This window comes from Haliotis cracherodii, unplaced genomic scaffold, assembly GCF_022045235.1.
Source record: "Haliotis cracherodii isolate W230 unplaced genomic scaffold, xgHalCrac1.p SCAF_5, whole genome shotgun sequence".
Lineage (NCBI taxonomy): Eukaryota > Metazoa > Mollusca > Gastropoda > Lepetellida > Haliotidae > Haliotis > Haliotis cracherodii.
Window position 1 is genome coordinate 65,573,556 of NW_027266308.1, and position 13,454 is coordinate 65,587,009.

The following is a 13,454-nucleotide window of genomic DNA, read 5'->3' on the forward strand; positions in this document are numbered from 1 at the left end:
CCCAAAAGAAAAATAAATTAAAAATTAGTCTCTTGCATTTAGACATTTTGGGTTTGGTTTAACATATCAACTTTAGGTAGTCATATTAATACCACAAGAACGTTTGAGTTTGAAATTAAGTTGTAATGTAGGATTCATATTTTGTATGTTTGAATGTTTGGGCAGAATTCGAGTGCAGAATTCGATAGAAAAGTTTGATAATAATGAAAAGTAGTGTTTGGATTGATAAAATAAATTCCGCGATTTTTCTGCAATTCTGCAGTAAGTAACATTTTCTGCAAATCAGACCTCTCAGACCTCAGACCTCCTCTCAGTGAAATATGAATGAGTCTTACATCAGTGACTTAACCCAAACTCACACATACATATAACCGTTATATTCAAAATACTGTTCAAAAACGTAGAACCAAACTCACCAACTCACACACTGAAATGAAACCGTTTCGGTCACAGCCAAACAGGTACTTGTTCGCCTTCAAACACAGACACTGAAGACGTCTACTTTGGCAACCCTCTTCTGGCGCAATACTCGAGCAATGTTCTCACGCACATCCAGTACACTCACTGGTACGGTATTAATCACGATTGTTTTGTTGTCAGTGTTAATTCTCCCTACCGCTAATACACGATTGTTTTTAATCCACATAACTTCAAACACTCCAGGAATGTGCCGCAAGTGCAATAAATAGATTTAAGTAACAGTTTCTTTTTCAAAGAGTTTTATATACAGAGGAACCTGTTAATCCAGACACACGCTCCGGATTAACGAAGCTAGTCAAATATCATTTTGTTCATATCAAATTCATTTTCACTCATGTATTCGTAGATGCACACCATTCCTGCTTTTTTTATTATATTTTTTTCTAATTACAATCTACCTGACTGGGACAACCTTTATCCATATTGTCGTGTGAGCAGATTCTCAAGTAGAACTCAAGCCATTTACTGTCACCGCAGTGTATAAACCCTCTCATTTGTAGTATGTGCACATGAAACCGAGATTTTTAAGCCAGGCCAATTCATTGCTTTTTACGTACGTGAGCCCGTACCGTTTGAAAAGTACAACATATGCTTTTGCTTCTTGTTGTTTGGATGTTGGCCTGGCCTTGGTAGACTTTGTTAGGTCTTTGAACAGCATTTAGCAGATGTTGTTCATGACATAGATGCAGTTTTCCTTATTGGTGTATAGTACTCAAAACAAGTTAAGGAACACATTTGGAAGGCCGTGTTGCAGTACCCACAGGTTGACTATTGTCACATGAAAAATTCGGGTGTTCCTTTACTTCTTTTGAGTAGTATATAACGCTGTGTTGAGATAGATCCTGGCCCTTAGGGTGAGTTTGTTATCTACTAAAAGTATAATCATCTATCCCGAAATGTTTTGCTTTGCATAAAATTGACGCCCGTTTAGACTCTGTTAGGAGTGTTTAGCTGTAGTGTTCAATACAGCCTCTAGATATCAATATGTATGTTTGCAATATTTTATGTAGTAGTCATGCTATATTATCCACTCTATTACATACCTGCTACTGTAATAAATACCCTGGACCTGTTTTCTACCACAGCCTCGAATTGGAATGAGACGTCACATCCGTCATATGCTGTTTTGATTTTCAGCTTTTTTAGCGTCGAATTCGCTTCATTCAAAGCGGTCTCAATACGAAACTATGGTATGGTTTCAGGGTATTTATCATACTAGAATGGCATTAGGACTGGATAAACGAAGATGTGTTTCTCCTGACCTTGCTACTGTGTAAGATACTAATCTGATCACCATTGTTCGCAACCTCGATTATCCAGTTTATTATGATATTTATCATAAAATGGAGATACCATACGCTGGATAATCGATTGCCATTCCGGACCTTTATTTTTACAAGCAGCCATTTTACTGCCAGTATAAAATGTCCGCTCATTCAGTTGGAGCGTGGGTTGACCTTAGATCGGGTTAATGAATGAAACACTTGACCTCGCCCTACCCCTGATCACTGCCACCCTGAGGGTAATCTCCTTTTGTACCTTACATTGCATGCGTTATGTGGAAAGGGTAAGATGTTATGTACAAGAGGGCGGGGTGTTTTGTTCAAGAGGGCGAGATGCTATGTACAAGAGGGCATGTTATATGTACAGGAGTGTTACAAGTTATTATGTACGAAGGGGGTGTTGTGTTCAAGACGGCGATATGTTATGTGCGAGAGGTTGTTAGGTACGCCGGTGATCTGGGAAAACCGTAGGAAATCGTTTTCTTTCTTTTTTGTCGAGTCAGCATTTTTTCACATTAACCGTTTTTACCCATTCCTGTGCATGATTACGGGCTGGTCAAGGGTTAAGGTTTTGAAATAAGAGCCGGGCCTCCAATGACGCTAAGTCGTGCCTTCACTTCCGGTATCTCGTAGTTCAATGTATCCGAGCTTTGAGAGCCGGCCTCCAATATGGCCCTGGGCTGAAAGTAAACGAAATGTATTTTTGGTCCGGGCTCATAGTACAGAATATACGGTACCCTTTTTCATTGTTTTAGATGCACGGTGATATGTACAAGGTTCTCCAAAGTATTTCAGTCCATTCGCAAATAACATTGTATCACTTGATATCTTTCTTGTGTGGTGTGATGTGTGACCATTTGAAAGTGGTGTGAATCGTGCGATAGACATGGACAAACACTTGTCAGGCAAATGTGCCAATTATTTCAAACGCTCAAACCATTCCTGTATTTTCAATTTTGTTATTCTCCAAATTTTTAAACCAAAGCTTTAAATAATTTGTTCATCCCTTCTCATACACGTTGATAAATCGTTGATATCTTGACTGTTTGATTGTCACGTACAACCACATAAGACACCTTTTTTAGTTTTATTAGATTTTTAGTAAGTTTCTTTTTATATTTTTCGACATAAAATGTCATGTGTTCATTTTCTTCTTCATCATTTATAATCCATCCTGTGTTATTATCATACCGAAGTCAATTTCAACCTGCATGTGGAGTACATGCGTTAGTATTGCGTTATGTCCTTTTGTGGTTACAAATTCACGATCTGGGCCCATTGCCAAATATCTTCACCAGTATATATGTAAACAATAAACATGATTTGATTGAACTTGTTTTTGCTTTGCACTGCTACATGCAGGGCCTGTTGTTACATAGTGTACGCGTAGATGTAGATGTCACTTGTTACTTTCATTTTGCTTGATGCTATGACACACTTTGTTTTGTTTGTTACTTATATACCCCGGATGAGTGTTTGTTTGTGTATACATGTGTATACGGTTAATGACCTGTTGTCGCAGCATGGGGCCTGCAGTCAGATGTTTACGGTTGTTGTACAGAGAAGATGTTTTTTGTTCCATTGATGATGATTATGGCATTATATTTTTATATACGCATGAGAATAAATGACTATTTGCAATTTGAATCTCTGTGTTTTGTCGTCACTGGAAAACGTACACCGCACTGTTGGGAGTTAATGCTCCTTTAGACCAAGTACGTCCATAGAACCTCGTTATTTGGGTACAATGCATCTGCATGCATAGAGCGTGTACGGCACTTGATATGGTTTCCAAAACCGGAAGTGGTATCATTATATATAAATAAGCTATTTTTATGCTTATGGCTTTGTCATAAGTGTAGTTGAGGAGTATAACTAAGTGTGGGATCAAATATGAATCTAGAAGATCGTGAAAAAGAATTCAGAATATCATCTTTCTGGTGGGGAAGTTTGGGGGCATTCAGGAAATGGTATAGGGGTGGGATTGCTTCCATTTTTCAGGTAATGCAAACGTTTACTCCTCTGCGATTCCTTAATCTGTCATACAGACTCAAATACAGCACGTGCAATAGTCTAATATTGGCTCCTTCTTATGTTTTATTAAGATAATTTAATGTCTGTATTTCTGTAAAATATGTTCATTTCAGAGACAAAATATTAGTCAAGCGACCCATTGTGCATGAAGCTCTAAGGACACCTCCACAGGCAGTCGTTTTCGGTGAAGCCAGAGCGAATTTTGACCAATCTAGTGCATGGATGCATGGGTTTTTGAGCCAATCAGATGTCTGCTTCCTAAAACACTTCGGTTTCGTTGCTTAACGGAAATTCTGAAACGACAGGATGTATTAAAACAATATAAAAGCATGATAGCTTTTCACATTCGGATTTCCTTGCTCAATCATACCGAGAAATACGCCTCGGCGCTGATTGGCTGATTAGAATGTTCACCTTCCGCGACCCCCAATGAAGAGGTCCTCAAACCTTCACACATAGAGGTATCGTAGAATGAAAGATGTGATTTTAATTACACTGGTTACTTAATTCATACTATGGTTTGGAGAATAGTATCAGTTAGAAAATATATAATAAATAAAACGTTTGTCTTTTCTTGTCAAATAATACGTTTATTTCCTCTCGTGACATAGTCATGTGACGTCATAGCTCCTGTGACGTATACAGTACGTCAACAACGAGCTGCCGCCATATTGCGTGTAGGTACATACGTTATATTATATCAAAATAATAAGACTTAAAAATAAGGTCAGCGATTAACAAATGTGTGTTCTTATATTGGACCGGGCCCGGGTTTTTGACGTAACCAGTGAACGTTTTATAAGTAGGCTATTCGAATACCTAAAAGTTTTTGTTCATACCAAATACGCTGTAGTATAACATCATGTACCTCGCAATGACGTCATCATCAAACAATAGATTAGCTCACCTTCAGCCGAGATGAACCAACTCGATGAGATCACCGTGAGGATTCTGGGTTGCAATAGGCACAAGCAACGCTGGCTTGTGACATGGTTGTCAAGGGTAACAAGGCTGTCATTGTATCACGAAGGTGCGGAACGTTGCGGGTAACATCGACCACTAGTTTGTCTGGTTATTTACGGGGATGTGGGGTGGACAAGTGGTTAAGCGTTCGCTCGTCATGGGTTCGATTGCCCACATGGGCACAGTGTGTGAAGCCCATTTCTGGTGTCCCCCGACGTGATATTGCTTGAACAAACATACTCACTCACTCTGGATATTTACAGACTGCCGTGTAGTATTGGTGAATGTGACGTTAAACAACAAACACGTGATGCGATAAAAAAAAAATCAAGACAAGGCATTCGGTGAGAAGGTATGAATATACCCTGTGTGTATCCTATAACGCTGAATATTCATCGCCTAACTTACGTCATGAATGGAATGAAAGAGGATTAGCCACAGTGGTTACTTCCCTTCGTGGTACCGGGATACGCTGGTCGAAATTACAACAGTATCTGCTTTATTGTTTTACATTATAAACTTGAGCCGATTCCAAGAGAGGAATAAGCTACGCAAGGGTTGGATTTGCATGTCATTGTTCCAAGTGGCGAGACGAAGGTTGTCCCAGAATTGCTCTCTTTGGTTTCACCAAATTGTAAACGTCTAAGACGTCCATCCCTTCGGGCTTTCCCCCCACACTAAGCTGACACAGACTAATGTCATATAACTTTATTAACATGAAGTCTTATGAAGACCAACGCAACATGAGTATATTGAGCATGTGTATCCGTTTTATAAAGTAGTCTCTCCACACAGCGACCCCCCCCCCCCCCCCCCCCACACCCCCGCCCCCACTCAGACGCTCGTGACAGGTCGAACTGAGTTCGTTTGTTTGTTTGTTGTTTAACGCAGCACTCAGCAACATTCCAGCTATATGACGGCGGTCTGTAAGTAATCGAGACTGGACCGAACAATCCAGTGACCGATATCATGAGCATCGATCCACGCAATTGGATACGATAACATCCTAAACCAAGTCAGCGAGCCTGATCACCCGATCGCCTCTTACGACAAGCATAGTCTCCTTTTACGGCAGAAATGGGTTGCTGAAGACCTATTCTACCCCGGATCGTCACGGGTCCGAACTGACGTACCCCAGGTAACTAGAAGAAGAAGATGGTTGACTGATTTACAGGGGCCACACCCACATCCACCATATTAACACACATAACATTGTAGGGGTTGTTTAACAAACAAATGGCACAAAATATAAATACATACATATCCTGTTAATTTTAATTCAGTTGAACATTTCGATTTATATGCTGTATGCTATATTTCGGAAATATGCTATTAAATGACATGATCGTGATTACTGGCTCGTTTATGTGTTTCTGTTTAAGTGTTCAATAAAATTATCAAGTAAATTGTTTAGATGTCGCCAAATGTGTGTACAGTAACCGTCATCTTAAATACAGATAACCATGTAACGAAACGTTTTCTTCTGTACCAACGTGGATGGTTCTTCTAGAGATATAGATATTAGTCGATTGATAATATTCGATAGACGTTTAAGTTTTAATTGGAAATTTCAGCTTCGTTAAACTTCTCAGAAGCAGTAATACTTGTTCTATCCGCGAGGAGACGGAGCAGGCAATGGCGGTTAACCACGCCGCAGTTAGTGTGACACAACAGCCACAATACGCCCACGTTTACAACACTGGCCTGGATGTGTCCCTGTCATATACAATGGTATACCATTGATGAGAAATCTGACGACATATATGTGCATGTAGAAGAATCTAGACTGTTCAGTATCTTGTATGAAATAGGGGTGACGACTCAACAAAACCATGTTCAGTTACATTCATGCTATAGTGTATTTATGCTATAGTGTATGTATCACACGTTATCAATATTGTCGATTTTTAAATAATAATTGATCAAATAATGTAATTCGTTGATTACAATGAAATATTCTATTTTTTACATTAAAATTAGCTCAGTTTATATCTCTGTGAAGAGAACTTTGTTGAGTGGAATGATTCAGCGTTGTATGGGCGGACATTTGCGAGCATTTCCGTAAACTGCCGATATGTACTCGTTGAATTCCGTATTACATCGGATTGGTCGTGTTTGGACACGCTTGCTCCAGACGAACAAGTCTGGGCGCTTCCCTTTGACGTCACCGCAAGCCCCTATAAATACAGAGGCCTCTCGCAACTGCTTCATTCAGCGTTTCACACAACGACTGGCTTGTTATGAATCAGCTAGCCGGTCAACGTCGTCACAACACCACGCTTGCCGGTAAGTGCTGAGTCAGGCGACGGTGTGGTGCAATACCCCAGTGTTGAGAGAGATGAAGAACTTTAGAGCACATTTGGCTCGGAATTAACATTCAAAAAAGAAAACTGAAATAAACTGATAAAAAGATGTTAATAAGAAAAAGTGAGGACCTTTCAAATTAACGAATACTTCAAATCTGAGATCATATCTATTTTATGGTCACTGTTCAAATATGATAACGTGTGTGAATAGAATGTGGATGTCGTGAACGATTGAAAAATCAGCTGAAAACATAAAAAGAATACATTTAATTGAATATAACAGATTTAATAACAATATGTCGTCGTCAATATAATTATAAATCATAACTTTTAAGTTGGTTTATTTAAGTTTAAGTATTAATTAATCGTTTTGATAAGCGTTCTGTATCTATCACTGCCTGGGACAGGTCAATCAGTCAGATTTGATTTGATGTTTTAAAAAAATTACCACCTGATAAAGAACGTAGGACTTCGTTCTGTTGTGAATTAACATCCGGGTGATGGAAGGGGGCGGGGGCTATTTAGGTCATACTGGTTTAAATAACAACACTATATCGCTAACAGACTGTCAGTGGACATTGTCTATTTTGTCAGCGCTGCGTGGTGTCTTAGATGTAACTGAACACACCAAAATAGTGTCCTCCCTTATATCCCGGTCCGCTTATGCGCAGATGTAAAATATTTCCCGCGTGCTATTAATAGACTGGTATGACACCACCATGTGAAATCCACGTGGAGTTGCAAACGTCAATACAACGTACTTGGCATAAATACATTGTTCCTGCAACCTTTGTAACAGAACGTTAAACATTTTCAGTATAGAAAGACATGGTTGCAGACAAGTGATAGAAAAATCGCTGTATTTCAGATATGACAAACTCGAGATCTATCATGGAGGACGCTGTTGATGAAACACTTATCAACAATCTACCTGTCATGGCTGTCGCTCCCATGCCACTAATACCCACCACGGTTGAAGCTATGTCTGAAGATGTCCAGTATTCCCCGGGTACTTGTCTCCCAGTGTTGGGGGACGAGAAAATGGTGGCTGCCACCCTCGCGGCCATCGAAACGGGGAGCATCACCCCGCTAGTCAAGGAAGAGCTGAAATGTGCCATCTTGACCCGGCGTTTCGTGGAGGGAAAGGAGGATATACAAATCGAATTCACGGTGCCGGAGAAGAAAGTGGTAAGTACCTGGAATTAGCATGTGATCACGTGGGTTGTTGTTATTTACTGTATATACCCACTGGTTGTTTATTTAGTGTATTATGTCACAGGACCATGCAACTAATAATAATAACAAACAATATAAACTCGCAGGCGAGACCGAAGCTGTAGGTCTTCAGAAACCCATTGTTTGTCGTAAACGGCGAAACGGGATCGGGTAGTCAGGCTCGCTGACTTGGTTGATGCATGTCATCGTATCCCAATTGCGTAGATCGATGCTCATGATGTCAATCACAGGTTTGTCTGGTCCAGACTCGATTATGTACAGACCGCCATCATACGGCTGGAATACAGCAAAGAGAGGCTTTAAGCAACAATAAAACCAAACAAATCATTTTACAATATTTGAAAATACCTACAAGCTAACTGGTTGCGGGAATGCTTTGATGCCTGTTTATCGGGCGATGTGTTGTGATTCTATCTCTGTTTGTATTCATAAAAGATGCATTAAACTATGTAAAATTTACTAAAACAATGCATATTCATCAGTTGAAACCGCTGTTATATCATAAATTTGAATTGTCATATATAATCCCATATTGCAGAGCCTGGCTGGTTTGTTTTAATACTCCTCATCCTTATTATTTACATATGCACACACGTTATCAGCATGGTGCGTTATGGAAAGAATGTTTATTTTCATATTACATTCTGAAGGTTATTCGTGTACTGATACCTGATCGATCGTTGACCAAAAGTTAACTATTTTGCAGTTGACTGAAGAAGAGGAAGAGCGAGCCACAGTTCGCAGGGAGCAGAACAGAATGGCGGCCCGACGTTTCAGAAAGAAGCAGAAAGACACGGCTGAAGTTCTTCTCAAGGTATAGCTTGCATGTCTTTAATTTTCATGATTGCCGTGTAATTGATGTGTAAAAGTTAGAGCTGGTTAACTCCAAATCGAGTCGAATATATGTCGTGTTAGCCGTATTTCGAGACAAGCGGACTAACGATGTTACACTATAATCGATGAGGATTCTACAGATTGTAAAGTTCTAGTCTGAAACTATATTTCAAAATAGTGTTCGAGTTAAGGAGGTTTCAATTCCAGTCGAATATATGTCGTGTTAACCGTATTTCGAGACAAGCGGACTAACGATGTTACACTATAATATCGATGAGGATTCTACAGATTGTAAAGTTCTAGTCTGAAACTATATTTCAAAACAGTATTTTGTGGATTGACTCCATCTGCAACAAACTGTGGTGATCATGTGACGCATAATTAAAATAATAATTATCATTTCCTGGTAGGTGTTTCATTACTCATTGTCATGAGATGCATAATCAATATTCGAAATTTATAACAATATACATATTTGGAAATGATGTCAGCCACATAGACATGAATATAATTATTGTCACGTGTTTGTCACATTTCCATTGTTCAAGTGTGTCAAAAAAATAGGTTTATCGTTTTCTTTAATATCACATTTCAATGTTTACAGAAAACTCAGCGTCTGGAATCCTCCAACACCAAGATGCGGTCCGAGCTACTGCGACTGCAGCAAGAGAGAGACCGACTGAAAGAGATACTCACAGATCATCTGCTCGTCTGTCCTCTTCCAGAAACGTCTCTACACGTCACAATACAACCATGACGCTACTGTTACAAGGAAATTGTTCACAGAAAATCCTAAAAAAAATCGGAAACCCCAAAACCGAAAAGAACTTTCTTCGTATGAAGACCAGAAGTACCTAAAGCTGACACGTCATGACACCCACGTGTCATGGTGATCTGGAAGCACGTGCTGGGTCACCGTGACATAGGGGAAAAGATGAGTCATCGGATTCAGTACAGAGAGGCAGCAGGTATTCTAGAAGAGTCACCTCCATGACAATATACCAGAACATATTAATGAAACTTGCAACTGTGTACATGTGACATGGACATCAGTGATTCATCAACCATACTGTATTCGACATTCCACATGCTGTTGTGTTTTGAGCCACCTCTAATGTTAGATTGTTTGGACTCTAAGTCTTGGCGGAACTTCCGGTCAGCGCCATGTTTCCTGGTATGGTAGATCTTACTATGACATGTCCGGAACGTAGATTTTGTATAGATATCTCCTGGCAAACCTGCTACAAAGTACTATGAATAAGTTCAGCATGATGTCATGTACATATCAATATGTTTGTATATTTCTGCTAAGACCTGTACACAATCAGTCACACATAAGTGACTTCCATCGACCAGGGTCTAACTTTCATACTTCTGTCTATACATAGCATCAACTTAGAGATGGACTCTTGTGGACCTAGCATATCAGAATTGCGTGGTCTAGTTTGGAAATGGCGATACAAACAACACTTTTTCTATGTTTGATTATCTCTGGCAATTAGCGTCTTTCATATACCTCTGAACTTATACAATCACTGACATTTTCATTTACGAAGAACTTGATATGGCGCAGGCGCCTAAACAGGTTGAGTGAATCTTTTACTGTATAGATTATGTCTTTCAATGTTTGTAGTTAGTATTACACCGTCTTTACTTCATTTCAAATGCTCGGAGATATGTCTTCTCGATCTGTGATACAGATTTATACTGTTTGTTTTTATTCAGAATTTATACTTTTGTCTTGCACACGTATTCGCTATTCTCGTGTAGCCAGGATATCGTGATGGGTATTCCAACTTTACTATTTTTCTACACTACATGTGTATTCTAAATGTTCACAATATTTGTACTGAAAGTGTACGGACTTTAAAACCCATTTATTTGCAATAATACACAAGGCGGTGTCATGACACTTTAAACGCCCAAGTGCAGAACTTGGAGAAACTGAAATTGTATTACCGTTATGAAGACGTTGATTGTTCTCGTTTCACGTGTACTGAAGTGTCGTGTACGTTCGGAACACACCGTCGTGTTGCTCGGTCACTCGGTCCCGGTGTGTTGTCAGCCATGGCTATCGTCGTTTGTTATGTGGTTACCTGCATATGGCTGTGGAATGATACCGTCACAGGTGGCGAATATCATAAGATAAAAGTAAAGGTTATTATAATATTTTATACACGAACTATGCATGCAAATTCGTCTTAAAAATGAAACGTTTTGTATTTTATGTGCAGGTCGTGTAACTTACTGACGCTACAATCGTTGTTTCGAGTGAATTTTTTAGATACGGTGCTTGTTACTGTTGTATTTGTGACAGATATTTATTTTCTATTTTTATGTCTTTATATTTATGAAATAAAAAACATTTGTTATAATTTACGTTTGAGAATTAATGAAATGAAGATGTCATGACCGGCTGTTCCTTGCTTAAGCAAGATTTCAGGACAGTTTATTTGCTGGGACAATGGCTGATTGACATCCAAAATATATGCTCTAGAGATATTTTTGCATACGTAGTGAAGAAAAAGAAGAAAGTCCTATCTAAAGTTGATAAAATCGTGTAAATGTTCTCATTTGTGGCGTCACTAGCAATATAAGTGTCATGGATAAGCTCTGACTGCATGTTCACATGTTTATTGAAGCGCTATACAGATCATGTGATCACTACATTATTGTTCCATACCAAGTTGAAGTGGTTCATATATCCCACAAGAAAGTAATGATTTGTTTTCTGAGAATTAAATTCTCCAATGCCACACATGTACAGCTGTCAACATTTCAGACGGGAAAATGACAAAATCGTTCAGACTTTGAAAACAGTAAATGTCATGAAAAAACCTTACTTGACTTTCGTAAGGCCTTTTACTTATTTGGCCTAAAACATGTTTGGACCAAACATTGATGTTGGTGGTAGGAAGAAAAATTAGAATAATTTTTAAAACACGCTCGTAGGTCATATCATCACGAAAGTGCGATTCGAAAAAAATAATTTGCTGTTTTTTTGTTGTTAGAATAAAAATTTGTATACGCATTATTCACCATTTCCTGCGAACAGCGGTGATACAATCTCGTGGATTTTGCTTATTTCACATAAAAAAGGTCTTTTTGGGTTTTTTCCCTAATTAACGTTTTTGGTGTCCATCGGTATCGTAATGCGACTAAAATATAAGGCCTAACTGAACTTTGGAGACAAGCATCAGAAGAACAAATAGTCAGTTTGTTGTAGCCTTACTGCTGACGTAAACAATGCAAGGCGTGTCACTGTACCCAGCGCTCAGTGATTGATGGTGTGTTGGGGCCTCTGCATAGCTGTGTACATATGCCGTGGTGTTAACCTCAATTGCGTAGATCGATGCTCATGATATCAATCACTGGATTGTCTTGTCCAGACTTGGACATTTACAGACCGCCGTCATATAGCTGGAATATTGCTGAGTGTTACGTTAAACAACAAACAAACAGCAAGCGTGGTGTGACACATGTTTAAACCACCACGTTTGACAGATGTATACTTGGTGTTGATAGGACTTAATGTTGCACAGCCCAATACATGCGTGAATCACTATGCCTGCTCTTGTACAGAGAAGGGCGGTCGGGTAGTCTAGTGGTTTAAGCATACGCTCGTCACGCTGAATCCCCAGGTTCGATTCCCCACATGGGTACAGTGTGTGAAGTACATTTCTGGTGTCCCCCGCGGTGATATTGTTGGTGTATTGCTAACCCAAATCACTCACTCTTGTAAAGTGAATTACTGTTTTGTTTACTTAATTCTTTTCTTCTCACATTTTGCGAATATCTCATTCATTTTATAGCGAAATGCTGGTTTAAGCTATGACTGCATTTTGTAATGTTATCCTGGATGTGAACCTGGTTTGTAGAGTGCAACCCTTCCTCGCGCGGTGTAACCTGAGATGGTTAAGTGCAGTATACACGTATTTCCATGTCCACGTGGGGTCTTTTTGCATGTTAAACAAACTTTCATTATAAGGTGTTATTTATTGCCATTTTTTATACGAGCATGATTGTACATTACAAGTGCTATAATATGACCGAACAGCTTTTTACCTGTAAAAGCTTTAGTGTTTTCATGTCTTACAATGTATATATAATTAGAAAGAGTACTGTTTCATTTTCTTTATTGTCCTTCATTGATGTCGAAATGTTGTATGTACAAAGACTCGTGTTTGTAGATGTTTAATATGATAAAAGAATTTTTTCAAGAAATAAAACCATTGATGTATTTTATGCATAGGTTTGTTATTTGTATTTTTTATTGGCATGTTACAACATAATAACGATCACAGATCACAGTTGATCT

At 39.0% G+C, this 13,454-nt stretch overlaps 1 protein-coding gene across 1 annotated transcript; it reads left to right on the forward strand.

Annotated features, from left to right (window-relative positions):
• The first annotated feature begins 6,979 nt into the window (after nucleotides 1-6,979).
• On the forward strand, nucleotides 6,980-13,249 carry LOC139442397 (cyclic AMP-dependent transcription factor ATF-3-like). Its single transcript, XM_071223200.1, has 4 exons — nucleotides 6,980-7,046; nucleotides 7,935-8,254; nucleotides 9,009-9,116; nucleotides 9,741-13,249. Exons 1-4 carry the CDS (start codon nucleotides 7,001-7,003, stop codon nucleotides 9,891-9,893), a joined length of 627 nt encoding a protein of 208 aa, XP_071079301.1. The 5' UTR covers nucleotides 6,980-7,000; the 3' UTR covers nucleotides 9,894-13,249.
• The last annotated feature ends 205 nt before the right edge of the window (nucleotides 13,250-13,454 follow it).